Source organism: Ranitomeya variabilis, chromosome 5, assembly GCF_051348905.1.
Source record: "Ranitomeya variabilis isolate aRanVar5 chromosome 5, aRanVar5.hap1, whole genome shotgun sequence".
In the NCBI taxonomy this organism is placed as follows: Eukaryota; Metazoa; Chordata; class Amphibia; order Anura; family Dendrobatidae; genus Ranitomeya; species Ranitomeya variabilis.
Window position 1 is genome coordinate 489,184,020 of NC_135236.1, and position 26,930 is coordinate 489,210,949.

Genomic DNA, 26,930 nt, shown 5'->3' on the forward strand with positions numbered 1-26,930 from the left:
TGTTCATGCCAATGTTAAAGGGGTTAACCTCAACTCATTCCCTATATTTGCTGTTCCAGCAGTGTCAGCACCAACTGTCCCAGTAATTGCATGACATTATGTCATGCCATCCCTGCAGCCAATCAGTGGCTGCTTCAAGCATGTTCTTGAGTTTCAATGGCCCAGTGAATGTTCAGACCTAAATGAAGCTATGGCAAGACTTGAAAATTGCTGTTCACAGACACTCTCCATCCAGTCTCACTGAACTAGTTAGTTTGCAAAGAATGGGCAAAAATTTCAGACACTAGATGTGAAAAGTTGGTATGTATTCGTTAATAGTGATGAGCGAGTGTACTCGTTGCTCGGGTTTTCCTCTGAGTATTTGACTGCTCGGAGATTTAGTTTTCATCGCGGTAGCTGAATGATTTACAGCTACTACCCTGCTTGATTACATGTGGGGATTCCCTAGCAACCAGGCAACCCCCACATGTACTCAGGCTGGCTAATAGCTGTAAATCACTCAGCTGCCTTGATGAAAACTAAATCTCCGAGCAGTCATAAATAATCAGAAGTCACCCGAGCATGCTCTGGAAAACCCGAGCAACGAGTACACTCGCTCATCACTATTTGTTAACACCTACCAAAAGTGGTCCAAGGGCAAATAATGAAGCATGAATAGGGTCATGGGTGCTCAAGGCATATTGATGCACGTGGTGAGCAAAAGCTAGCCTGGCTGGTCTAATCCCATACCAAAGATACTGAAACAGTAATTGCTGAAAAGTGAAACACCTGCTCTGGTGTCTCGGAGCTCATGCCAGAACTGGCTTGGCTTCTGTCAGTAGATTGGAGTTGGAGGGCACAAACATTGTTCTGAAGTAGTTTGAGGAGCACCCAAAAGCGTTCAAGGTTATGTCTTGACATCTATGTGATGTGGTGATACTACAGGTGTAAAAAAAAAAAGGGGGAAAGATTCATAGGAATACTCCTCTGGTTAAGTAGCAACAAGTGGATGTTTCCCTCTCAGGGTAAAACGGATGATATCTGTGCCCAGCCAATCTCTTCAGTCAGAATGCAAAAAATAGAATGATGTGTAGACAAAAAAAAAAACCCCACCCAAAAGTACTACAGCTATCTTCATTGTACCAGATACAACATGGCTAGATCAGAACTCACGTTGAGTCAATAGCCTTGATTCATCAAGACAGGCGTTTTGCACCTCTGTCTAGTCAGCTGCAAGCCACACGTGTCTTAATTTTGGTGGACCAGTCAGCTGCCATCTACAAGGCAGGAAGTGGCAGAAATTATACTGTTTCAGCAGCTTCATAAGCTTCGACCATTTAAAAAAAAAAAAAGTACTGACGTAAAGATGTCTCTAAAATTTGCTACATTTCAAGCTGTATTACGTAAGATTTACATCAAAAGGTTTGATGAATCACTTTTACTTGTTGTGTTGCCTTAACCTATAACTTCAGATATTCACTTAAAAACCCTTTAGGATATGCCTTTAGACGTGTAAACTTGAGTACTTTTCTCCTTGCAGTGAGCTAGCAGCCATAGATAAATTGAAAGAGACCCACTATATCAATTGCAGGGCAAAGAATTAAAATTAGTGGAAATTTGCATGCATTTGCCTCATCAGTAATCTGTCACCACTGGAAGAAGCCTGGACAACTGCCTCCTACCTGACTATCAACAAGTCTACTTTGAGTAGCTGGCGTGGAGTCAGGTCATATGTGCGTCAAGCCACCACCATGACATTGCGCCAGGTCGGCTAATCAAATGAACCAACAATGTTGTAAGGCAGAATCTCTTGAGGCTATGTGCACACGTTGCAGATTTTGCTGTGGATCTGCAGCGGTTTTGATGCTGTGGATTCGCAGCTGTTTTCCATGAGTTTACAAACCATGTAAACCTATGGAAAACAAAATCCGCAGTGCACATGCTGCAGAAAAAAAGGCGCAGAAAACGTAGTGTTGTTTATTCCGCAGCATGTCAATTCTTTGTGCGGATTCCGCAGCGGTTTACACCTGCTCCATAATAGGAATTCGCACAAAATCCGCAAAAAAATTGCGGTAATCTGCAGTGCGGTTTACCTGCAGATTTACCAAAATCAGTCTGGAAAAATCCACCAGACTTTCCGCAACATGTGCACATAGTCTGAGGCTCCCAACCAGTGGCCACAGATTCAAGATGCGGCCCATGGACCAAGTCTTGTGAACGGATTCATATAAACTCTACACAGAATTCGTGAGCTAGGAAAGAGGTCTGTAGGGCAGTGTTGCCAACCTACAGCCTTTTCTGTAATGGACACTTCTGAAAAAAAATAATTTAAGTTTGTCAAAGATTGCAGCTGGGGTGGGGTGTTATGCTGAACTCATCGCGCTGTCACCTTTTTGTCACGAACAGCACTCTGCTGCCCCTTATTGTCAGGACAACTGCGCAATTGACTGGCGATTTGTGGAGTAGGCCGCAGGCTGTTACCACTACTAGGCCACTTATCGGGGAAATCAGTGAGCGTATTGTATATACACAACCGATTCCAACACATGGAAAATTTTATACACACACACTTTCACCCCTCAGTTCAGTCACTGCCAACTCCACAATAACCCAAGAAAGATTATTAGCTGCCACCAAGAATCTATATATATATAATCATATAAGGGTCACTTCCTTCTGTTTGTCTGTCACAGAAATCACACATCGCTGACTGGTCACGACCGCCAGGCACAGTCCGGCCGCGAATTCGCCCCTTCCTACTCGGTCAGTGCCCTCTCCATACTCCCCTCCAGTCAGCGCACACACAGGGTTAATGGCTGCGTTACGCCGCGGTGTAACGCAGTCCATTAACGCTGCTATTAACCCTGTGTGACCAACTTTTTACTATTGATGCTGCCTATGCCGCATCAATAGTAAAAAGATCTAATGTTAAAAATAAGAAGAAAAAAAAATCATTATATACTCACCTTCTGTCATCTGGGTAATTTCGCAATGCATCGCTGGGAACGGAAGCTGGCGGCCGCACCGCGCGCATAGGGACAGCTTCGCTGGACCCCGGAGGGTGAGTATATAACTATTTTTTATTTTCTTTTTTTTTTTTTTTTTTTAACAGGGATATATAGTACTTGGGCTGTTATATACTGCAAGGCTGCTATATATTACGTGGGCAGTGTTATATACTGCGTGGGCAAATTTATATACTACATGGGCTGTGTTATATACTGCATGGATGCTATATATTACGTGGGCTGTGTTACTTACTACGTGGCAGTGTTATATACTACATGGGCAGTGTTATATACTACGTGAGCTGTGTTATATACGTGAGCTGTGTTATATACGTGAGCTGTGTTATATACTACATGGCTGAGCTATATACTACGTGACTGTTACGTGGCCTCTGCTGTATGCTATGTGGCTGCTATATATATGTACATACATATTCTAGAATACCCGATGCGTTAGAATCTGGCCACCATCTAGTTGTTTATACAGACCTATTGGACACCTAACAGGTAACATGGCTTTCAGGAGTGCAGGATATTGTTATGAACTGGTGGCCTAGGAGCAGCATGGACAAGCTGTGGAGTAAGGTGGCCTCTATACTGACCGCAGACCCTGAACTTAACACATCAACTAGAAGTAGCCGTGGGATGTTCCTGTCACTCCCTATACACCTCGTCACGGCCGGAGGACTAATTACACCTAAAGAAAGAAACAGGAATACTATCTTGCCTCAGAGAAAATTCCCAAAGGAAAGGCAGCCCCCCACAAATATTGACTGTGAGAGGAGAGGGAAATTACAAACGCAGACTGAAAACAGAATTTAGCAAAGGAGGCCACGCTACCTAGAAAGAAAAGACAGGAAAGAGTACTGTGCGGTCAGTATAAAAATACTACAAAATCCACCACAGAGAATACAAAAATCTCCACACCTAACTAAAGGCATGGAGGGTAACTCTGTGACTCCAGAGCTTCCAACTTGGCTGAATAAATCTTAACACAGACAAAGCTGGACAAGAAAAAACATAGCAATTCACAGAACTATTAAGTCCACCGCATGTGGACTGCAAAAACAGAGCCAGGACTTATCTTTGATGATTTGGACAATCCAGAAGGAGAAACCAAGCAGAGATGTGGATCCCTAGAAAACAATGGACAACTGGCACTCACTAAAGGAAGGAGCCAGACTAAATAGCCCCGTCCAAAGTGGAAGCAGCTGATGACTGTTGTGAAGGACAAACAGCAGCACTACCACTTATAACCACCGGAGGGAGCCCAAGAGCAGAACCCACAACAGAATTCACAACAGTACCCCCCCCTTGAGGAGGGGTCACCGAACCCTCACCAGAGCCCCCAGGCCGATCCGGACGAGCCAAATGGAAGGCACGAACCAAATCGTCAGCATGAACATCGGAGGCAACAACCCAAGAATTATCCTCCTGGCCATAACCCTTCCACTTGACAAGATACTGAAGCCTCCGTCTAGAAAAACAAGAATCCAAGATCTTCTCCACAACATACTCCAACTCCCCATCAATCAACACCGGGGCAGGAGGATCAACAGAGGGAACCACGGGCACCACATATTTCCGCAACAAAGATCTATGAAAAACATTATGGATGGAAAAAGAGGCTGGAAGGGCCAAACGAAAAGACACTGGATTGATAATCTCAGAAATCCTATAAGGACCAATAAACCGAGGCTTGAACTTCGGGGAAGAAACCTTCATAGGAACATGACGAGAAGACAACCAGACCAAATCCCCAACCCGAAGCCGGGAACCCACACGCCGATGACGGTTGGCAAAACACTGAGCCTCCTCCTGAGACAACACCAAATTGTCCACAACATGAGCCCAAATCTGCTGCAACCTGTCAACCACAGAGTCCACCCCAGGACAATCAGAAGACTCAACCTGCCCTGAAGAAAAACGAGGATGAAACCCAGAATTACAAAAGAATGGTGACACCAAGGTAGCAGAACTAGCCCGATTATTAAGGGCAAACTCGGCCAATGGCAAGAAAGCCACCCAATCATCCTGATCGGCAGACACAAAGCATCTCAAATAAGTTTCCAAAGTCTGGTTAGTTCGCTCGGTTTGGCCGTTTGTCTGAGGATGAAATGCGGAATAAAAAGACAAATCAATGCCCAGCTTAGCACAAAAGGACCGCCAAAACCTAGAAACAAACTGGGAACCTCTATCGGACACAATATTCTCCGTAATGCCATGCAAACGAACCACATGCTGAAAAAACAACGGAACCAACTCAGAAGAGGAGGGCAACTTAGGCAAAGGTACCAAATGAACCATCTTAGAAAACCGGTCACAGACCACCCAGATAACAGACATCCTCTGGGAAAGAGGAAGATCCGAAATAAAATCCATAGAAATATGCGTCCAAGGCCTCTCAGGGACCGGCAAAGGCAAAAGCAACCCACTGGCGCAGGAGCAGCAAGGTTTGGCCCGCGCACAAGTCCCACAGGACTGCACAAAAGAACGCACATCCCGTGACAAAGAAGGCCACCAAAAGGACCTACTAACCAAATCTCTGGTACCAAAAATCACAGGATGGCCAGCCAACACAGAACAGTGAACCTCAGAAATCACTTTACTAGTCCATCTGTCAGGAACAAACAGTTTCCCCGCTGGACAGCGATCAGGTTTATCAACCGGAAACTCCTGAAGAGCCCGTCGCAAATAAGGGGAGATGGCAGAAAGAATCACCCCCTCCTTAAGAACACCAACCGGCTCAAGAATCCCAGGGGAATCAGGCAAGAAACTCCTAGAGAGGGCAGCAGCCTTAACATTCTTAGAACCTGGAAGATACGAGACAACAAAATCAAACCGGGAGAAAAACAGGGACCATCGGGCCTGTCTAGGATTCAGCCGTTTGGCAGACTCGAGGTAAATCAGATTCTTATGATCGGTCAAGAGCACAATACGGTGCTTGGCCCCCTCAAGCCAATGTCGCCACTCCTCAAATGCCCAATTCATAGCCAACAACTCACGATTGCCGACATCATAATTGCGTTCCGCAGGCGAAAACTTTCGAGAAAAGAAGGCACACGGTTTCATCAAGGAACCATCAGAATTCCTCTGAGACAAAACGGCCCCTGCCCCAATCTCAGAAGCGTCAACCTCAACCTGAAAAGGAGGAGAAACATCCGGCTGACGCAACACAGGGGCAGAAGTAAATCGGCGCTTAAGCTCCTGAAAGGCAGAAACGGCCGCAGAGGACCAATTAGCTACATCAGCGCCCTTCCTCGTCAAATCGGTCAGGGGTTTAACCACACTAGAGAAGTTGGCAATGAAACGGCGATAAAAATTAGCAAAGCCCAAAAATTTCTGAAGGCTTTTCATGGATGTGGGCTGGATCCAATCGTGAATGGCCTGAACCTTAGCCAGATCCATTTCTATAGATGATGGAGAAAAAATGAAGCCCAAAAAAGAAACCTTCTGTACTCCAAAGAGGCACTTAGACCCCTTCACAAACAAGGCATTATCACGAAGGACCTGAAATACCATCCTGACTTGTTTCACATGAGACTCCCAATCATCGGAAAAAATCAAAATATCATCCAAATATACAATCATGAATTTATCAAGATAATTCCGAAAAATATCATGCATGAAGGACTGAAACACAGATGGGGCATTAGAGAGTCCGAATGGCATCACAAGATACTCAAAATGGCCCTCGGGCGTATTAAACGCAGTTTTCCATTCGTCACCCTGCTTAATACGAACCAGATTATATACCCCTCGAAGGTCAATCTTAGTAAACCAACTAGCCCCCTTAATTCTGGCAAACAAATCAGAAAGCAAAGGCAAAGGGTATTGGAATTTGACCGTGATCTTATTCAAGAGGCGATAATCAATACAGGGTCTCAAGGAGCCATCCTTCTTGGCAACAAAAAAAAAACCTGCTCCTAATGGAGAAGAAGATGGCCGAATATGCCCCTTCTCCAAAGACTCCTTTATATAGCTCCGCATGGCGGCACGTTCAGGCACAGACAGGTTGAAAAGTCGGCCCTTAGGAAACTTAGAGCCTGGAATCAAATCAATAGCACAATCACAGTCCCTATGCGGTGGAAGGGAACTGGACTTGGGCTCATCGAAAACATCCTGGAAATCTGACAGAAACTCAGGAATTTCAGAAGAGGTGGAGGAGGAAATTGACATCAGAGGAACGTCATCGTGAACCCCCTGACAACCCCAACTAGTCACAGACAGATTTCCAATCCAACACCGGATTATGTACCTGTAACCATGGAAACCCCAGCACAACAGCATCATGCAAATTATGCAACACCAGAAAACGACAATCTTCCTGATGGGCTGGCGCCATGCACATGGTCACCTGTGTCCAAAACTGAGGTTTATTTTTAGCCAATGGTGTAGCATCAATCCCCCTCAAAGGGATAGGACTCCGCAAAGGCTGTAAGGAAAAACCACAACGTCTGGCAAATTCTAAGTCCATTAAATTTAAAGTGGCGCCTGAATCCACAAATGCCATGACAGAGAATGATGATAATGAGCAGATCAGGGTCACAGATAACAGAAATTTAGGTTGTACAGTACTGATAGTAACAGAATTAGCGATTCTCTTGGCATGCTTAGGGCAATCAGAAATAACATGAGCAGAATCGCTGCAGTAAAAGCACAACCTATTTTGACGTCTGAATCCTTGGCGTTCCGCTCTAGACACAATCCTATCACACTGCATTGGCTCAGGACTCCGCTCGGAAGACAACGCCATAGTGTGCACAACTCTGCGCTCACGCAAGCGCCGATCAATTTGAATGGTCAGAGACATAGAATCACTCAGACCTGCAGGCGTGGGGAACCCCACCATAACATCTTTAACAGATTCAGAAAGACCCTTTCTGAAAATTGCCGCCAAAGCATCCTCATTCCACTTAGTAAGCACAGACCATTTTCTGAATTTCTGGCAATATGACTGCCGCTTCTTGACCCTGATACAGGGCCAAAAGTGTTTTCTCAGCATGCTCTACAGAGTTAGGTTCATCATACAATAACCCAAGCGCCTGAAAAAAGGTGTCTACATTAAGCAAGGCCGGATTCCCAGATTCCAGGGAAAATGCCCAATCCTGCGGGTCACCACGCAACAGAGAAATGACAATTTTTACCTGCTGGATGAGATCACCAGAGGAACGGGGCTTAAGAGCAAAAAACAGTTTACACTTATTTTTAAAGCTCAAAAATTTGGACCTGTCCCCGAAGAACAGATCGGGGGTAGGAATTCTAGGCTCTAAAACAGGAGTCTGCACGATATAATCAGAAATACCCTGTACTCTAGCAGCAAGTTGATCCACCCGAGAAGCAAGTCCCTGAACATCCATGTCAACGCCTAACTCCTGAGCCACCCAGAAGTGAAGAGGGAAAAAAAAACACAACAGAGTACAGAAAAAAAAATGGCTCAGCACTTTCTTTCCCTTCTTTTGAGATGCGGTTAACTCATTGTTGGCCAGTTGTACTGTTATGAACTGGTGGCCTAGGAGCAGCATGGACGAGCTCTGGAGTAGGTGGCCTCTATACTGACCGCAGACCCTGAACTTAACACATCAACTAGAAGTAGCCGTGGGATGTTCCTGTCACTCCCTAGACACCTCGTCACGGCCGGAGGACTAATTACCCCTAAAGAAAGAAACAGGAATACTATCTTGCCTCAGAGAAAATTCCCAAAGGAAAGGCAGCCCCCCACAAATATTGACTGTGAGAGGAGAGGGAAATTACAAACGCAGACTGAAAACAGAATTTAGCAAAGGAGGCCACGCTACCTAGAAAGAAAAGACAGGAAAGAGTACTGTGCGGTCAGTATAAAAATACTACAAAATCCACCACAGAGAATACAAAAATCTCCACACCTAACTAAAGGCATGGAGGGTAACTCTGTGACTCCAGAGCTTCCAACTTGGCTGAATAAATCTTAACACAGACAAAGCTGGACAAGAAAAAACATAGCAATTCACAGAACTATTAAGTCCACCGCATGTGGACTGCAAAAACAGAGCCAGGACTTATCTTTGATGATTTGGACAATCCAGAAGGAGAAACCAAGCAGAGATGTGGATCCCTAGAAAACAATGGACAACTGGCACTCACTAAAGGCAGGAGCCAGACTAAATAGCCCCGTCCAAAGTGGAAGCAGCTGATGACTGTTGTGAAGGACAAACAGCAGCACTACCACTCATAACCACCGGAGGGAGCCCAAGAGCAGAACCCACAACAGAATTCACAACAGGATATGGAACAAAAGGAACAGAACTATTACATTTATTTTTCATCCAGGAAGATAGGCAATGTTTAAAAAAAAATATACAATTATTTTAGAGGGGACAAAACAATACAGCATATACAATTACATAAAAGGTTTAACAAAAAAAAAAAAAAATACCACTAAACCTGACGTCATTGCAATGGCTTCAGATTTATGGGAGAAAGGGGGGTGGGAGCGCTCCTAATAACTGTCTGAAAACGTGGATCAAGCCTACACAGCAATGAAGATATTCCGGCACTGAACACATAATTTGTCTTGTCTTTTTATCAGCACCTATGCTCCACCCACACACTTCCCCTTGATGACTCATAACAGGGCTGGTCATGGGATGTGACTTCAGTTTCAGAAAATTATGATATTCCCAACATTCATGATATCTTTGCTCCAGCGGGTTGCAGACATATTTAATTGGGATTTTATCTTTTCATAGATAGCAAACATGGCAGGGCTGTTGTCAGGTATCTTGCCACTATTGATTTGGGGCTGATTGGCATGTCTCAGTGATGAGAAAATACACCATGACATTCTTGTCCTATTAGTCCTGAAGTTGAATATATGTCCCATCAATACTAACCCTAATCTATATATATAATTGTCTAAGGGTTTTTCTGTCTGTCCTGGAAATCCCGCGTCTCTGGTCGAGGCCGCCAGGCCTCGACCAATCAGCGACGGGCACAGCATGGCGACGATGATGTCATAAAGGTTGCCTCAACCAATCAGCGACGGGCACAGTCTGCCGTGAATTCGCCTCGACCAATCAGCGACAGGCACAGTATCGACGTATATTGTTGATTTTTTATTTTTCCTTTTTTACAGAACGAAGGTCTTCAGGTGGATTAAGAGTATAATAAAATATTAAAACACCCTGTGTCTTTATTTCATTAAAATACTTTTTAATAATGTGTGTGTGTGTTTTATTAACCATTTCGTACTATTGGAATAATAATGGATAGGTGTCATAAAGATCAAGTGTCTGCTCAGATCCACAGCTGGACGCTCTAAAAGGAAGATTCCATCCTTTTTAGTGTAGGAAATGATACAACACACTGCAATATATTTTTCAGTAAAAAGACAGACACCATAGAATTCTGGAATCATCATTGTCCATATACTACGGGGACATGCATATTCTAGAATACCCGATGCGTTAGAATCGGGCCACAATCTAGTCTACTATATAATTAATAACAAAACCAGGCGACATTGTAGCAGGTAAATTAAAGCACTGAATAGTGCCGTAAGAACCCGCAACCAAAAGGAAAAAATAGCTCCATGTAAACCATTATAAAAAAGGAGTACCAACGGAGCAGAAAGAATGGTGCAAAATATAAATATTTATTTAATTTACAAGCATAAAGTGCATATATATATATATATAGTAAGCGATACAACAGGATGATTAAAATGAAGCGAGTCTCCCCCGGTGCACACACTGCCAGAGTGCCGTATAATAAGCATAAGTACCGCAATAGAGACAGCCGGATAAATTTACCAAGTCACCACCGTGGGTATACACCATCTACCAACGGAATCAAATGTCAGTGACAGAAGGCGGCTCTTACCAGTAAAGTATGCAGGGGCAGCGTGCACCGGACAGGATTCAACTCGTGAAGAGCCCCCGACGCGCGTTTCGCTAACGCGGATATTTAGCTTCCTCAAGGGGAGTTGCCCCAAGACATACCAGGACCCCTAAAGTAGGCACACTCAGACACACGTGACTAATCACGTGGAGCGTCTCGGCCACTCACAGCCGTGTGCATGGCGCATGCGCGCCCGGGGCGCCTCGTCCCACGTCAGAGACGGCGTCACGCATCGCTCAGCCGTTGTGGGAGAGGAAAAAGTCCCACAGCGCCTGCGCGAGGCATAGAAGACACCGCTCGGACCGGGGACCCAGGAGACCAAGAGCAGCACATGCGCACAGGCTGGACCTGTAGGAAATGATACAGCACACTGCAATATTTTTTTCAGTAAAAAGACAGACACCATAGAATTCTGGAATCATCATTGTCCATATACTACGGGGACATGCATATTCTAGAATACCCGATGCGTTAGAATCGGGCCACAATCTAGTCTACTATATAATTGTCTAAGGGTCACTTCCGTCTGTCTGTCACGGATATTCATTGGTCGCGGCCTATGTCTGTCATGAAATCCAAGTCGCTGATTGGTCTCGGCAGCTGCCTGTCATGGCTGCCGAGACCAATCAGCTACGGCCACAGTCCAATTAGTCCCTCCCTACTCCCCTGCAGTCAGTGCCCGCACCATACTCCCCGCAGTCACCGCTCACACAGGGTTAATGCCGGCGGTAACGGACCGCGTTATGCCACGGGTAACTCGCTCCGTAACCGCCGCTATTAACCCTGTGTGACCAAGTTTTTACTATTGAGGCTGCCTATGCAGCGTCAATTGTAAAAACATCTAATGGTAAAAATAATTAAAAAAATATATAAAATCATTATATACTCACCTTTCCCGCTCCTCGCGACGCTCCAGGCAGGTTCCGGTGGAAGGATGGTCTGCGAAAAGGACCTGCCATGACGTCACGGTCATGTGACCGCGAAGTCATCACAGGTCTTGGGCGCCTGCGCGAGAAAGACCTGCCGTGACGTCACGGTCATGTGACCGCGACACGGTCATGTGACCGCGACACGGTCATGTGACCGCGACACGGTCATGTGACCGCGACGTCATCACAAGTCCTGCGCGAGAAGGAGACGACAGAACTACTAGGGTACCCTCGGAAGGCGAGTATATGTTTATTTTTTAACCTGTCACATACGTGGCTGGGCAATATACTACGTAGCTGGGCAATATACTACGTGACTGGCCAATATACTACGTGGCTGGGCAATATACTACGTGGCTCTGTGCTGTATACTATGTCGCTGTGCAATATACTACGTGGCTCTGTGCTGTATACTACGTCACTGGGCAATATACTACGTCACTGGGCAATATACTACGTGGCTGGGCAATATACTACGTGGCTGGGCAATATACTACGTGGCTCTGTGCTGTATACTACGTCACTGGGCAATATACTACGTCACTGGGCAATATACTACGTGGCTCTTTGCTGTACACTACGTCGCTGTGCAATATACTACGTGGCTGGGCAATATACTAAGTCACTGGGCAATATACTACGTGGGCTGGGCAATATACTATGTGGACATACATATTCTAGAATACCTGATACGTTAGAATCGTGCCACCATCTAGTAATTCATAAATGTACATTTGGTACAAAGTCTGGGGAGGGTCTTTCCTCATAGCGGCTAATCCCTGAGAAGAGCCTATGTCTCTGCCTTTTATTAAGCAAACCCCAGACTTCATGTCCATTCCCAGCAGATATACTACACCAGGGGGTCCTAGCCTCACTGGGTGTTTTTAGGAGGTTTTTCTCACCTCTTCGCTAAACATAATTTCTTCTCTTTCCCTATGTTAACCATAAAAAAAAAAAATTGTAAGCTTTCTCCTTCTGTAGTTGACTTATGGATTTTAATGATTTCTCTGACAAGTTTTAAATATCTTTATAATGAAGATACTAAAACTTATCAGCACCACTGACTGAACTATAAAATATTGATAATTAAAAAAATACACAAACTTCTCCATTCTCAAAATCATTGACATGTCAATTTTATTTTCACACAGTCCAGAATTTCAATGACGAGAACAACAATGTAATGATTTATTATTTTGATGTATGTGCAAACAGAAAAAAACACCAACAACATTAATACAATAATTAATATTTTTATTTTCCATGAAAAAGTTATGAGTTCATTTTGTAATTAAAATTAAGGTAAACAATAATTTTCCCTCCTAATTTCGGCTTTTATACAATATAGCTTTATTTCCTGATTTTATTAAAAATAAAAACCTCAACATCTAGATGTTGGATATGTAGGAGAAAAGGCAACATTTTTTTTTTTAATACACTTATCAATATTACTCAACTATACAGTTCTATATTAGTGTGTACAGTGCAGAGTTTATTGCTAATCCATTATCAAATCACAGCTATGAAATACTATGCTGATAAATGTTCTTCGGTGGTGTCAGAAATGTGTATTAGTGCCATGATACTGGTAACCAGTGTTTTAAAAAAAATCTAAACGTTGCAAATCAGTATTATTATCAGCTATATTATTATTACTATTACTAGCAATAATACAGCTAGTAATAATAGTATTATCCGGAGGTAAAGGAGTTGTGTTGGTTAGAGATCCCTGGTGACAACAGCTCATTTTGATGGAGGCTGTAGTGGATTGCTAATTTGTGATGAACGGAAAGGCCGGATACACCCCCGATTAAAGTCTGTATTCCCTCATCACCATTCATTTATCAAACAATGATCTTCCTAAAACTCTAGGAATTCACTACATCTAAACTTATCAGCAGAAATAAAACTATTAAATTCCTACACACACACAATTATTTGCACTTATCCCATGAAGGTGAATTGCTACATAAAGGTACCTTCACACGAAACGACTTTGTAACGATATCGCTAGCGATCCGTGACGTTGCAGCGTCCTCGCTAGCGATATCGTTTCGTTTGACACGCAGCAGCGATCAGGATCCTGCTGTGATGTCGCTGGTCGCTGAATAAAGTCCAGAACTTTATTTGGTCGTCCGATCGCTGTGTATCGTTGTGTTTGAAAGCAAAAGCAACGATACCAGCGATGTTTTACACTGGTAACCAGGGTAAACATCGGGTTACCAAGCGCAGGGCCGCGCTTAGTAACCCGATGTTTACCCTGGTTACCAGCGTAAAAGTAAAAAAAACAAACAGTACATGCTCACCTGCGCGTCCCCCAGCGTCTGCTTCCTGACACTTACTGAGCGCCGGCCCTAAAGTGAAAGTGAAAGCAGAGCGGTGACGTCACCGCTGTGCTGTTAGGGCCGGAGCTCAGTCAGTGTCAGGAAGCAGACGCTGGGGGACGCGCAGGTGAGTATGTACTGTTTGTTTTTTTTACTTTTACGCTGGTAACCAGGGTAAACATCGGGTTACTAAGCGCGGCCCTGCGCTTAGCAACCTGATGTTTACCCTGGTTACCCGGGGACCTCGGCATCGTTGGTCGCTGGAGAGCTGACTGTGTGACAGCTCCCCAGCGATCAAACAGCGACGCTGCAGCGATCGGCATCGTTGTCGCTATCGCTGCAGCGTCGCTTCGTGTGAAGGTACCTTAAGTCTATGGCATTTGAGTAGCCTCTTTTAGGCTAAAGGTAGAATAAATTAATTTATATAGTAAAGTGTCATCCCAGCTATGTATATACCATAGAATGAAGAGAAATGGTCTCAGCATGCAACACCTGCACAGAATGAGGGTTCAAGACTAGTACAGGCGCTCGGTGCATCATGATGAGGTTCAACAATTAACCCCTTAGTGACAGAGCCAATTTGGTACTTAATGACCAGGCCAATTTTCACAATTCTGACCACTGTCACTTTATGACTTTATAACTCTGGAACGCTTTAATGGTTCCCACTGATTTTGAGGTTGTTTTTTCGTGACATACTGCACTTCATGTTACTGGTAAAATGTCTTCGATATGACTTGCGTTTATTTTTTGAAAAAAGTGGAAATTTGGTAAAAAATGTTGAAAATTTTGCAATTTTCAAAGTTAAGTTTTGTACCCTTAAATCAGAGCATGGTGTCACACAAAATAGTTAATAAATAATATTTCCCACATGTCAACTTTACATCAGCACAATTTTGGAAACCATTTTTTGTTTGTTTGGAAGCTATAAGGGTTAAAAGTTGACCAGCAATTTCTCATTTTTCCAACAAAATTTACAAAACCATTTATTTAGGGACCACCTCACATTTGAAGCGAGTTTGGGGGGGTCAATATAACAGAAAATACCCAAAAGTGACACCATTCTAAAAACTGCACCCCTTGAGGTGCACAAAACCCCAATCAAGAAGTTTATTAACCCTTCAGGTGCTTCACGAGAACTAAAGCAATGTGGAGGGAAATAAATTAACATTTTACTTTTCACTAAAAATGTACTTTAGACCCAAACTTTATTTTCACAAGGGTGCAAAGGTACCACAAAATTTGTTGTGCAATTTCTCCAGAGTATGCCGATACCCCGTATGTGGGGAAAAGCCACTGTTTGGGCACATGGGAGGGCGCCGTTAAAAAGTGGCGCTGAGGAAAAAGTACCCTTAACTGCCGCCATTAAAAGGCGTATCGACAATTGTTGAGGGGTTAAATACACGTTTACACCTGCATGGTTCCCATCTATCACCGCCCTTCTCGGGCTCTATCAAGCTAGAGCTGTCTATCAAAGAAGAGGGGAAAAGGTGGTGATAGAGGGAAATAAGCAGGTGGGAAGGTGCACTTAAATATTTGGCCATGCCATGATGCACCGAGCGCCTGTACTTGGTTTCAATAGCCATTTTGTGCTGGCAGACTCCTTTTAAAGGCGATATTCGGGACTTTAAAAAAAAAAAGCATGTAGTTACTAAGAGGCAACTGTCTGTTGTACCCGATGCCGGTCACTAGAGATTCAGCTATGCCCTGCCAACATAGCAGCAGTTTCTCTTGACAGGTCAGGACTACTGGTGTCATGTTGATTGACAGCCGGCCTCCCCCAATTAGGCAGCAGAGACACAGCTCTCAATATCAATGACCGGAGCCAGGTACAACAGGACTGTAGTTGCCTCTGTTAGCAACGACGTTTTTTTTTCTTTCATTTTTTTTTAAGTCCCGGATATCCCCTTTAGACATCAGTCTTCAGGTAAGAACACAGAGCAGCAAAGGGTCAATGCTTGTCAAGGGGGTCATACAGGTTTAGAAGCTCAGGGCTTCCCTCTTCCAAAAGCAGAACTACTCCTGTAAGCAGGTTGCGTGTTCTTATACAGTCTACAGTCATTAGCTTCAATAGAATGGAAATTCAGTAGAAGACAACCCACTGATAGGTATTTCAGTTTCTGACAGCCACATTTTTCTCATCCTGAACAAACACTTTATGCAACATTCCCACATGTTAAACTTTTTTTTTTTTTTTTTAAAAGGTAAAAAATGCTTGATATTTTAACCCCTCCTTGTTCCATGACATACAGTGGGAAAAATAAGTATTTGATACACTGCCGATTTTGCAAGTTTTCCGACTTACAAAGAATAAAGAGGTCTGTAATTTTTAGCGTAGGTACACTTCACCTGTGAGATACAGAATCTAAAAATGAAAACCAGAAAATCACATTGTATGATTTTTAAATAATTAAATTGCATGTCACTGCATGAAATAAGGATTTGATCACCTACCAACCAGCAAGAATTCTGGCGCTCACAGACCTGTTAGTTTTTCTTTAAGACGCCTCCTATTCTGCCCTCATTACTTGTATTAATTGCATCTGTTTACACTTGTCACCTGTATAAAAGACACCTGTCCACACACTCAATCACACACCAACCTCTCCACCATGGCCAAGAACAAAGCGCTGTTTAAGGACACCAAGGACAAAATTGTAGGCCTGCACAAGGCTGGGATGGGCTACAGGACAATAGGTAAGCAGCTCGGTGAGAAGGCAACAACAGTTGGCACAATTATTAGAAAAAACACAAGATGACTGTCAATCTTCCTCGGTCTGGTGCTCTATGCCAGCTCTCACCTCGTAGAGTAAGGATGAGTCTGAGAAAGGTCAGGAATCAGCCCAGAACTACATGGCAGGACCTGGTCAATGACCTGAAGAAAGCTGGGAACACCGTCTCAAACATTACGGTTAGTAACATACTATGCCATCATTGATGAAAATCCTGCAGGGCAAGCAAGTTCCCCCAGCACGTCAAGGCCTGTCTGAGGTTTGCCAATGACCATCTGGATGATCCAGAGGAGGCACGGGAGAATGTCATGTGGCAGATGAGACCAAAATAGAACTTTTTGGTATCAACTCTACTCGGTGTGATTGGAAGAAGGACGAGCACAGCCCCAACCATCAAGCATGGTGGAGGAAACATCATACTTTGGGGGGGCTTTCCTGCAAAGTGGACAAGGCGACTGCACCGTATAGAAGGGAGGATGGATGGGGTCATGTATTGCGAGATTTTGGCCAATAACCTCCTTCCCTCAGTAAGAGCATTGAAGATGGGTCATGGCTGGGTATTCCATCATGACAATGATACAAAACACACAGCCAGGGCAACTAAGGAGTGGCTCCGTAAGAAGTATTTCAAGGTCCTGGAGTGGCCTAGCCAGTCTCCAGATCTGAACCCAATAGAAAATCTTTGGAGGGAGCTGAAACTCAATGTTGTCCTGTGACAGCCCCAAAACCTGCAAGATCTGGAGAAAATCTGTATGGAGGAGAAGGCCAAAATCCCTGCTGCAGTGTGTGCAAACTTGGTGAAGAACTACAGGAAACATCTGACCTCTGTAATTGCAAACAAATGTTACTGTAACAAATATTAAGTTCTGTTTTTCTATTGTATCAAATACTTATTTCATGCAAAAAAATGCAAATTAGTTATGTAAAAATCATACAGTGTGATTTTCTGGTTTTCATTTTTAGATTCTGTCTCTCATAGTTTGAGTACCTACGATAAACATTACAGACCTCTCCATTCTCTGTAGGTGGGAAAAGTTGTAAAATCAGCAGTGTGTCAAATACTTATTTTTCCAACTGCGTATCATTAGTCCTGAAGTGGGCTCAGGAGCTATACCTGCTCCACATGGAGTAGACACGGGTTTGTGCGAATACCAACAGCAATGAGCAGAGCATTTAAGTTTGTGGTGTGCTGATGGGATGTCATGGCAGCTGGCTGTTTGTAACATTTTAAAAACCTGTAAGAAAAAAAAAAGTTACCAAACATAGTGAGACCTTAAGGTAATTTTTCTGCATTTACTGTATACACTATATCATGGCTGTCAATCATGGCAGGTCAATGAAATTGAATACCTATTGTATTTCACAGCTTCAATGTTAAGAATCACAGACCATACTCATCAGAAGAAAGGCAGTCAACCTCTGGTCCTATCACATCAGTCCATTTACTTCCCTTTAAGAATCAGTAGTTACTCACAGTACAAAGTATACCAGTGTAGGTACAAAGTTCTCTCTATAGAACCACATAAAAGAGCACTTGGTCAGTCTCTAGTAAAGAGCTTAATATACCATGGAAAGCATTCACCATAACTACTAGAGCATTTCCCAAATGACAAAAAATTGCATTGGTCATGTATTGCAAGGACAATGCTCCTGATCACATTTTTATGTACAGTAGATGGAAAACCTGGGTTCATAGGTGGGCACAAACCCACCTACTCGTAGTGCAAAGGGCCATTTCATCAAAGCAGATCGGTGAACCTTAGTTGCTGGAGGCTGAAGGGTGATACTTTTGGAATTCTTTCATTAATTTCTTCCTTTTTTTCTCAGGAATAACAGAACTCCCGTCCACCATAATTAGTAACCGATGAATTTCCCTTCTTGTGTAATCATACCTCTGTGCGTCGTATTCTTTAATGGTTAACAGTTCACAAAACGTAAAACCTGTAACATGGATGCAAAAAATAAAAAAATATATAGGCATTTCGGGATATCAATGAACATAAAACTAGCAGATGGCTAGTTAAAAACTTAAAAAAAAAGTAGTCACAATTCCTTCTTAGACGGCTGCACATGTACACTGCACCCAGCCGCTGCAAATATTGGGGTCTTCTCAATACTGTACATGCTTTCTAACCAGTGCAAAGATAAAATTAACAGATGGTTACTGGGACACCTTTTTCCAGGGTTAGGCACTCATTGCCCTCTTACCCAGGCCCGACTAAAGAGCTCTGTAATAATTGTGACCTATATTATACATGTGAACCCTGGTAAGACTGTTTCATTATTATTTGGAGCTATTTATTGTATATACTGGAGTGCTGGATAACTCCTTTAAAATATAATTATATATTACATAGATACACAGTTGTGTGAAAAAGTGTTTGCCCCTTCCTGATTTCCTATTTGTTTGTATGTTTGTCACATATAAATGTTTCAGATCACCAAACAAATCTAAATATTAGAAAAAGATAACACAAACACAAAATGCAGTTTTTAAATAAATGTCTATTATTAAGAGAAAAAAAAAATCCAAACCTACAGGGCCCTGTGTGAAAAAGTGATTGCGTTTCCAATAACTGGCAATGAGTCTTTTACAACGCTCTGGATGAATTTTTTCTTGGTGAACAAAAAGAACATGAACCGCACCTCCAAAAATTCATACATTGATCTGACGCTAGGCAAAATATATATTACTGAACATGAAGTTCTTAGTTTAACATTCTTCTCGGACTGTATGAAGTCCACTGCCACGTCTAACCGCTCAGTGGGTTCCTATCGCCTTAACAGACTGGAGTCATGCGCTGACCACCGCTGCAGCGATAATGCACCAGGAAGAGGGGCACGGCCTGGTGCCTCACAGCGCCCATGCTGTAAAACTGCATCTCCGTAACTCCAGACCGCACCGCACCACCAATGGCCACCGCACAGCACCAACAAGGAAGAATTTTGGCCCACTCATCTTTGCAGAATTGTTGTAATTTGGCCTCATTGGAGGTTTCCGAGCATGAACCGCCTTTTTAAAGTCACAGCATCTCAATTGGATTAAGGTCAGGACTTGACTAAGCCACTTCAAAGTCTTAATTTGTTTTTCTTAAACCATTTAGAGGTGGACTTACTGGTGTGTTTGGAATCATTGTCCTGCTGCACAACCCAAGTGCACTTCATCTTGAGACCAGACATTCTTCTTCAGGATTTTTTGGTAGACAGCAGAATTCATGGTTCCATTTATCGCAGCAAGTCTTCCAGGTCCTGAAGCATCAAAACAGTCCCAGACAATTACACTACCACCACCATATTTTACTGTTGGTATGATGTTCCATTTCTGAAATGCTATGTTACTTCTATGCTAGATGTAATCTTCCAAAGAGTTCAACTTTTGCCTCGTCAGTCCACAGAGTATTCGCTCAAAAGTCTTGGGGATCATCAAGATATTTTCTGGCAAAACTGAGAGGAGCCTTTATGTTCTTATGGCTCAGCAGTGGTTTTCGTCTTGGAACTCTGCCATGCAGGCCATTTTTATCCAGTCTTTTTCTTATGGTGAAGTCATGAACACTGACCTTAACTGAGGCAAGTGAGACCTACAATTCTTTGGAGGCTGTTGTGGGGTCTTTTGTGACTTTTTGGATTAGTTGTCGCTGCGCTCTTGGGATAATTTTGGTCGGCCAGCCACTACTGGGAAGCCTCACCACTGTTCCATGTTTTCACCATTTGTGGATAAAAGCTCTTACTATGGTTTGCTGGAGTTACAAAGATTGAGAAACGGCTTTATAACCTATCCCAGACTGATAGATTTCAATCACTTTGCTTCTCATTTGTTCCAGAATTTCTTTGGATCATGGCATGATGTTTAGCTTTTGAGTATCTTTTGGTCTACTTCACTGTCAGGCAGATCCTATTTAAGTGATGTCTTGATTTAGAACAGGTGTGGGTGGGGAATTTGAACTCAGCTTCCCAAAGATGTGATAAACCACAGTTAATTAATGTTTTAATGAAGGCGGGGTGGGGATCACTTTTCTACACAGGGCCCTGTAAGTGTGGATTTCTTTTTCCCTTAATAATAAAGACCTTAAATTTAAAAACTGCATTTTGTGGTTACTTGTGTTATATTTAAAAAATGTTTTCAGATCACCAAAAAAAAAGTTTGAAAAACATGCAAAAGAATAGGAAATCAGGAAGGGTGGCAAACACTTTTACACACAACTGTACATATATACTATGGGCAGCTTCTTTTACTCTCCATGTTGACGGGGCATAACCGCTAACATTATGCTGATTGCCTTACTGCAGGGAACAGACTGTTAATCAGCATTACATTGGAAGTCACGCACCACCGACAGAGCAGCCCAGAAGAAGAGGAGCTAATTTGTTAATGTGGAGCCGCTGAATCGCAGACAGGAGCGGTCTGACTGCTCTCAACCGGTACTGGGTAGAACAGGCAGCAGGTAGTTGCCTCTGTTAGAAGCTACCTGACTGTTTTCATGCCCATAGTAAAAAAAAAAAAAAAATATCTAATAATAATAGAACTGGACAACCCCTTGAAGATTACATGCACTTACACAAATGTTTTCTCAGTTGGCAGGCTTTTTTTAGTGTGAGTTTTGCCTTTGCATGCCTATAATTTGGTGGGACATGGCTGTCTGATAGGCCTGGTGTTAACGCACCAAGCTGCTATGAAGAGAAGGTCTTCAGATGGACACTTGTGAGTAGCTCCACACAAAAGACTAGATATGAATGTGCAAAAAAAGGGTGGTATAAGTAAGTAAAAAAGGGAGACAGATTGATATTCAAAATACCAGGTATCCAAACCTTTTTCATGAATTAGAAATGCACCCTTGGGCAGAGTGTCTAAATAAGCGCTCTCCAAGACATGTCCGAGGAAGGAGAATGTCCCTGAACTTACTTCTTAAAAGTGTCAATATGGAGCAGATGGAAATATACTGCTAAAAGGGGACATGAGCACATGGGTGAATAGTTCCCATATATTATCTTTGCATCTATAACTGTCCTCATTGAATGATGTGCAATGTGATTTGGATCTGGAATATGTCACTAGTACATGAAATCACTGTGCGCACATTTTAGATAGAATGATATTGCCAGTTAGAGGAGTGCATGAAACTGTATGCAATCGTGTGGTGAGCTCAGCATTGATCTGAGAATACTGAATGGGGGGGTAAAGTGGAAACCACTATATGTATGTATACTGCCCACAAGGGAGGGGGGCTCAATTGTTGGAGTGGGGAAGCTTTGTCTGTCATTAAAATGGGAGACTCGACTTGGCTCGCCACCATCTCATCATTAAAATGGAAGACTCGACTTGGCTCGCCACCATCTCTCAGAGCAGAATGTGGCTCACAAATTGAGAAAGGTTGGGGACCACTGGTGTAGAGGGAAAGCACTATAGCCGATTCCTCTCTCCCATGTAGAATTTCTCCTATTACCACAGATTTTGTGAAGACTAAAGACATTTAAAAACATTTAGAGAAAGTGCAGTGAATGGTCAATTACAGGCTGCATGAGGGCAAGAAAGATGACACTTTCCTCTACAAATATATTAAAATATCTTCATATATTCACATTTACCAATTCATTTCACCTTGGCAGTAGCAGAGCAAAGGTCAGATACATCAATCTAAAGAATTAGACCTATGTATTACCACTATAGACCCTAAACCCTGGCAAGTATAAAATGCCAGGGAGACTTGTATCATTAATAAAATTAACTTTATCCTTTAACTCCTTTATAAGTAGCTAATGAACAAGTACCTGAAAAGTCATCTGGGTCTTCTCCACTCTGCAGGCTCCTTAGCTTCGTGCTTACAAGGTCAAGTAGCTCCATGGGTGTCTGCAACATATTATTAAAAAAGAAATAAATGTGCAGTTTCAGTAGTGTAGCAATGCCGCACAATATAGTTTTATGTCCTACTAGAAAAAAGCATTCAAACAATCCTTTAAAAGGGAGCTGTCAAAGTTTTTGCTGTGTAATCTGAGAGCAGCATCATGTAAGGACAGCTTGATTTCAGATTTCTGATCACTTACTGGACTGCTCGGTGCAGTTTTGATAGAAACCCTGTTTTCTCTAGTCACCTTCCACGACGGCATATGGAGGTTGTCTCTTTGCCCTAATGGGGAACAGGAAACACAGGTTAAAAGGACCTCCCACTTGCCAGTGTCTTTCCTGTTCCCCATGGGACAGGGAGAGGTTTCCATGAACTGTAGTGGCCGGCGACTGCAGTACCTTCTCAGGCTTTGCCTGTTAAAGCCGGGCAGCTGGCGGTCGCTTTCAGCCTCCTCCTTATGCTGCTCCCGTCGCCCTGTGTGCAGGTGCCTTGGGGACCCCCTCCTGGCCTTCCCGCGCCCCCACAAGGGTAAAGCAGGCCTGGGATCCCCGACCAGGTTCCTCCTGGAGCTGCCCGGCGTTTCTCCCCCTCCATGCGGTCAGCTCGGCGTTCCAGAAGTGACGTCAGCGGCTCTCGCGCGTCACTTCCGGTTTCTTCATATCTCACTGAAGCCGGTACTTCCGGGTTTCGCCGGCCGGCGTGTCGGGCCTGGGAGCTCCCTCACATGGATCCTGGAGGGGGAGGGGGATGCCTAATTGCTGGAGGCAGGTGCTAAGGACGGCGTCCATAAAATCCTGCTGAACCACCACTGAGGTAAGGCTAGTTCCCCAGTATGGATGGTTCCTCGTGCCCTGCGTCTGCGGAGCCCAGCACTACCCCTGCTACTGTGAGTGTTTGCAGGGGTGGGATCCGGGAGGAGTATTGTAAGGGGGTTAGTTGTCCTCACCCCTCTCTCCCTTTGTATATTTCAGGGAGAAAAATCTGCCCCTAAAGCCGCCTATAGGAAGAAGTGCCCAGTTTGTTCTGCTAAATTCCCTCCTAACTGGGATAAAAAAAACTCTGCCAGCCATACACTGACAGGGTAATAAAAGCTGAGCAACCATCTCTGCTAGATGAAATTCGCTCACTGGTAAAACAGGAGGTACAATCTTCCCTGGCAGCTTTTACACATCCACCTCCGCCGCTGCAACCTCATTCCCCGGCTAAGAAGAGAAAAATTCAGGTCGTGGAATCTGATTCTGATTCAGACCTCTTTCATGCCTCATATATTGGCTGGGAGGATCCAGTATCACCTAAAGCTGAGGTCAGGAAATACCTTTATTCCTCAGATTATATTGAGGATCTAGTCTCTGCTGTCCGTAACACTATGGGACAAGAAGAGGAACCTGTACCGCAGTCCATACAGGATCAGATGTTTGGTTGGCTTAGATCGGAGAAGAGAGTGGGTTTCCCAGTTCACGCTAACATTGTTAGTATGATCGATCAGGAATGGGAACTGCCTGAGAAACGACTCAGTACCCCTTCAGAAATGAAGCATAGATTTCCTCTAGAGGGTGAACTTATTAAATTGGACATTCCTAAGGTTGATGTGCAGGTGGCTAGGGTTGCCAAAAGAACTGCACTCCCCTTTGAGGATTCTTCACAATTGAAGGATCCTATGGATAGGAAGATTGAAAGTCTCCTGAGGAAATCATGGGAAATTTCTACGTCTGTCCTTAAGGCTAACGTCGCCTCTACTTGTGTGGCCAGGGCCCTCTCCTGCTGGCTAGAAAAATTGGAAACCCACATATCTCAAGGTACCTCAAGAGGCGAGATATTGGATTCACTCCCCATTCTGCATAAGGCTACGGGGTTTTTGGCGGACGCTTCTCTAGAATCTGTAAGAGTCGCCGCCAGATCCCTTGTACTTTCCAACTCTCCCAGAAGAGCTCTCTGGCTTAAATTATGGAGCGGTGATATCACCTCTAAAGCCAAGTTGTGTGCCATACCCTTTAAAGGAGATTATGTTTTCGGTCCAGCCTTAGATGACATTCTTGACAAGGCTACCGACAAGAAAAAAGCGCTCCCGGAACAAAAACAACCTAGGAAACGTTTTTTTCGTGGCCCACAATCTCAGCCCTCTCAAATGAGAGGTAAAGGCAAAACAGGCAGATGGAGCTACGCAAAGGGTAGGGGAAAAAATATTTTCGTCCCACAACAGCAGCAGCAGCAGTCCCAACAGGACAAACAATGACTCCGACCCGGTGGGGGTAGACTCTCAAAATATGTGGGTCAGTGGGAAAATATCACCAGTTCCCACTGGGTTCTCAACGTTATCAAGGAGGGCCTTTTAATAGAGTTAATTTCTCCCCCCCTCAGGGTCTAAAAATTACTACCCTTTCGACATCAAGAGATCGCAGTTTGTTGTCTTTGGGTCTCAAAGATCTTATGAGGTCAAACGTGATCTCCCCAGTTCCACAATCGGAATGGGGAAAGGGACATTATTCCCGTCTTTTCCTGGTTCCCAAACCTTCAGGGGACGTCCGTATTATTATAAACTTGAAGGGTCTAAATCAGCATGTGAAATATCGCAAGTTCAAGATGGAGTCTGTAAGATCTGCAATCCCTCTGATAGAACATCACACCTTTATGGCAACCATCGACCTAAAGGATGCGTATTTCCACATTCCTATTCACCCGAGACACAAGAAATATCTCAGGTTTGCGATACAGGGGAGTCATCGGGTGGAGCACTATCAGTTTGGAGTCCTTCCCTTCGGCATTTCCTCGGCACCAAGGGTGTTCTCCAAGGTAATGGCAGAAGTAGTGTCATTTATCCGGAAACAAGGTGTCTGCATAGTGCCCTATCTGGACGATCTCCTGATAGTAGCTTCCACCGAGATAACCCTGATATCCCATGTCTCGACCACCCTAGAGATATTGAGATCCCTAGGTTGGATTACAAATATAAAAAAATCCCAGCTTCAACCCTCAAAAACCAGGAGATTTCTCGGAGTGATTCTGGACTCAGCAAAACAGATGTCCTTTCTTCCAGACGATCACAGACTTCCTTTAGTAGCAAAAATCAGGAAGTTCAAAGAGATGAGATCTCCTACTCTGCGAGAGGGAATGTCGCTTTTGGGCTCCATGACAGCCTGCATACAATCGGTGGCTTGGGCTCAAGCTCACTCAAGGACCCTCCAAGCCCACATTCTATGCAATTGGGATGGTCGACCTGGCACTCTTACCAAGAGGATCCACACACCGGGCAGAGTGAAAGCTTCCTTGACATGGTGGATGAATCCCAGAAACCTCCTGAAAGGCGTGTGCTGAATTCAGTTTCCTCTGACCACGATCAAAACAGATGCCAGCAAGAGGGGCTGGGGAGCCATAATAAACCATGTTCCTTATCAAGGTCTTTGGAACCAGTCGATCAGCGAGAAATCGTCAAACTTCAGAGAGCTCAAAGCTGTGGAAGAGGCCCTATTAGCGGCAAGTCGTCAGATTTCTGGACAACATGTTCAGATATACTCAGACAATATGACCACGGTGGCTCACATCAGGCACCAGGGCAATACAAAGATCCTCAGTTTAAAAAAGATCTCCGCTCGAATCTTTTCTTGGGCCGAAAAACACTTACTGTCCCTGACGGCAATTCACCTGAAGGGTGCTACAAATATTTAGGCGGATTACCTAAGTCGCCAGGATATTCATCCTGGCGAATGGAGCCTGGATCTTCAAACATTCAACATGTTATTACACAAGTGGGGTCGTCCAGATGTCGACCTCTTTGCCTCTCACCAGAACGCAAAAGTCGAAACCTTTTTTTTCTTGAACCCAAGAGGCAATCCCAGGGGGGTAGATGCCTTGATCCAAGACTGGCATTTTCACCTAGCTTACGCGTTTCCACCAATCTCAATTCTTGCCAAGGTTCTACGGAAGATACGAATAGAAAAGACTCCGACTATTCTGATAGCTCCATTGTGGCCCAAAACAAGTTGGTTCAACTTGATCATCCAACTACAAGTGGATGGGCCGGTAATGTTACCAATAAAACACAATCTCCTCTCTCAGGGTCCCATTCTCCACTCAGACCCTCAGAAATGGAACTTGGCGGCATGGTTGCTGAAGCCCAGGTATTAAAAGCAAAAGGATTATCGATCCCTGTCATAGCTACTCTCCAAAAATCGAGAAAGCCAGTAACCAACGCCATCTACAATAAGATCTGGAAAAAGTTTTCATCATTCTGTCTGCCTAACCT

The 26,930-nt window shown here is 43.9% G+C and overlaps 1 protein-coding gene across 3 annotated transcripts in view; it reads right to left on the reverse strand.

Annotated features, from left to right (window-relative positions):
- Positions 1-14,323: 14,323 nt before the first annotated feature.
- The window catches only part of DEPDC4 (DEP domain containing 4), a 77,737-nt gene continuing 65,130 nt past the window's right edge, over positions 14,324-26,930 (reverse strand). The window contains exons 8-10 of one of the 3 annotated variants that reach the window (XM_077265578.1): positions 22,617-22,695; positions 18,563-18,791; positions 17,808-18,085 (exon numbers count right to left, since the gene is read on the reverse strand). In XM_077265578.1, the coding sequence (XP_077121693.1) occupies positions 18,610-18,791; positions 22,617-22,695 (261 nt within the window). In that variant the 3' untranslated portion in view covers positions 17,808-18,085; positions 18,563-18,609. Of the gene's footprint in view, positions 18,792-22,616; positions 22,696-26,930 lie in introns of all 3 variants that reach the window. The other 2 variants (XM_077265577.1, XM_077265579.1) reach the window with 2 other exon arrangements.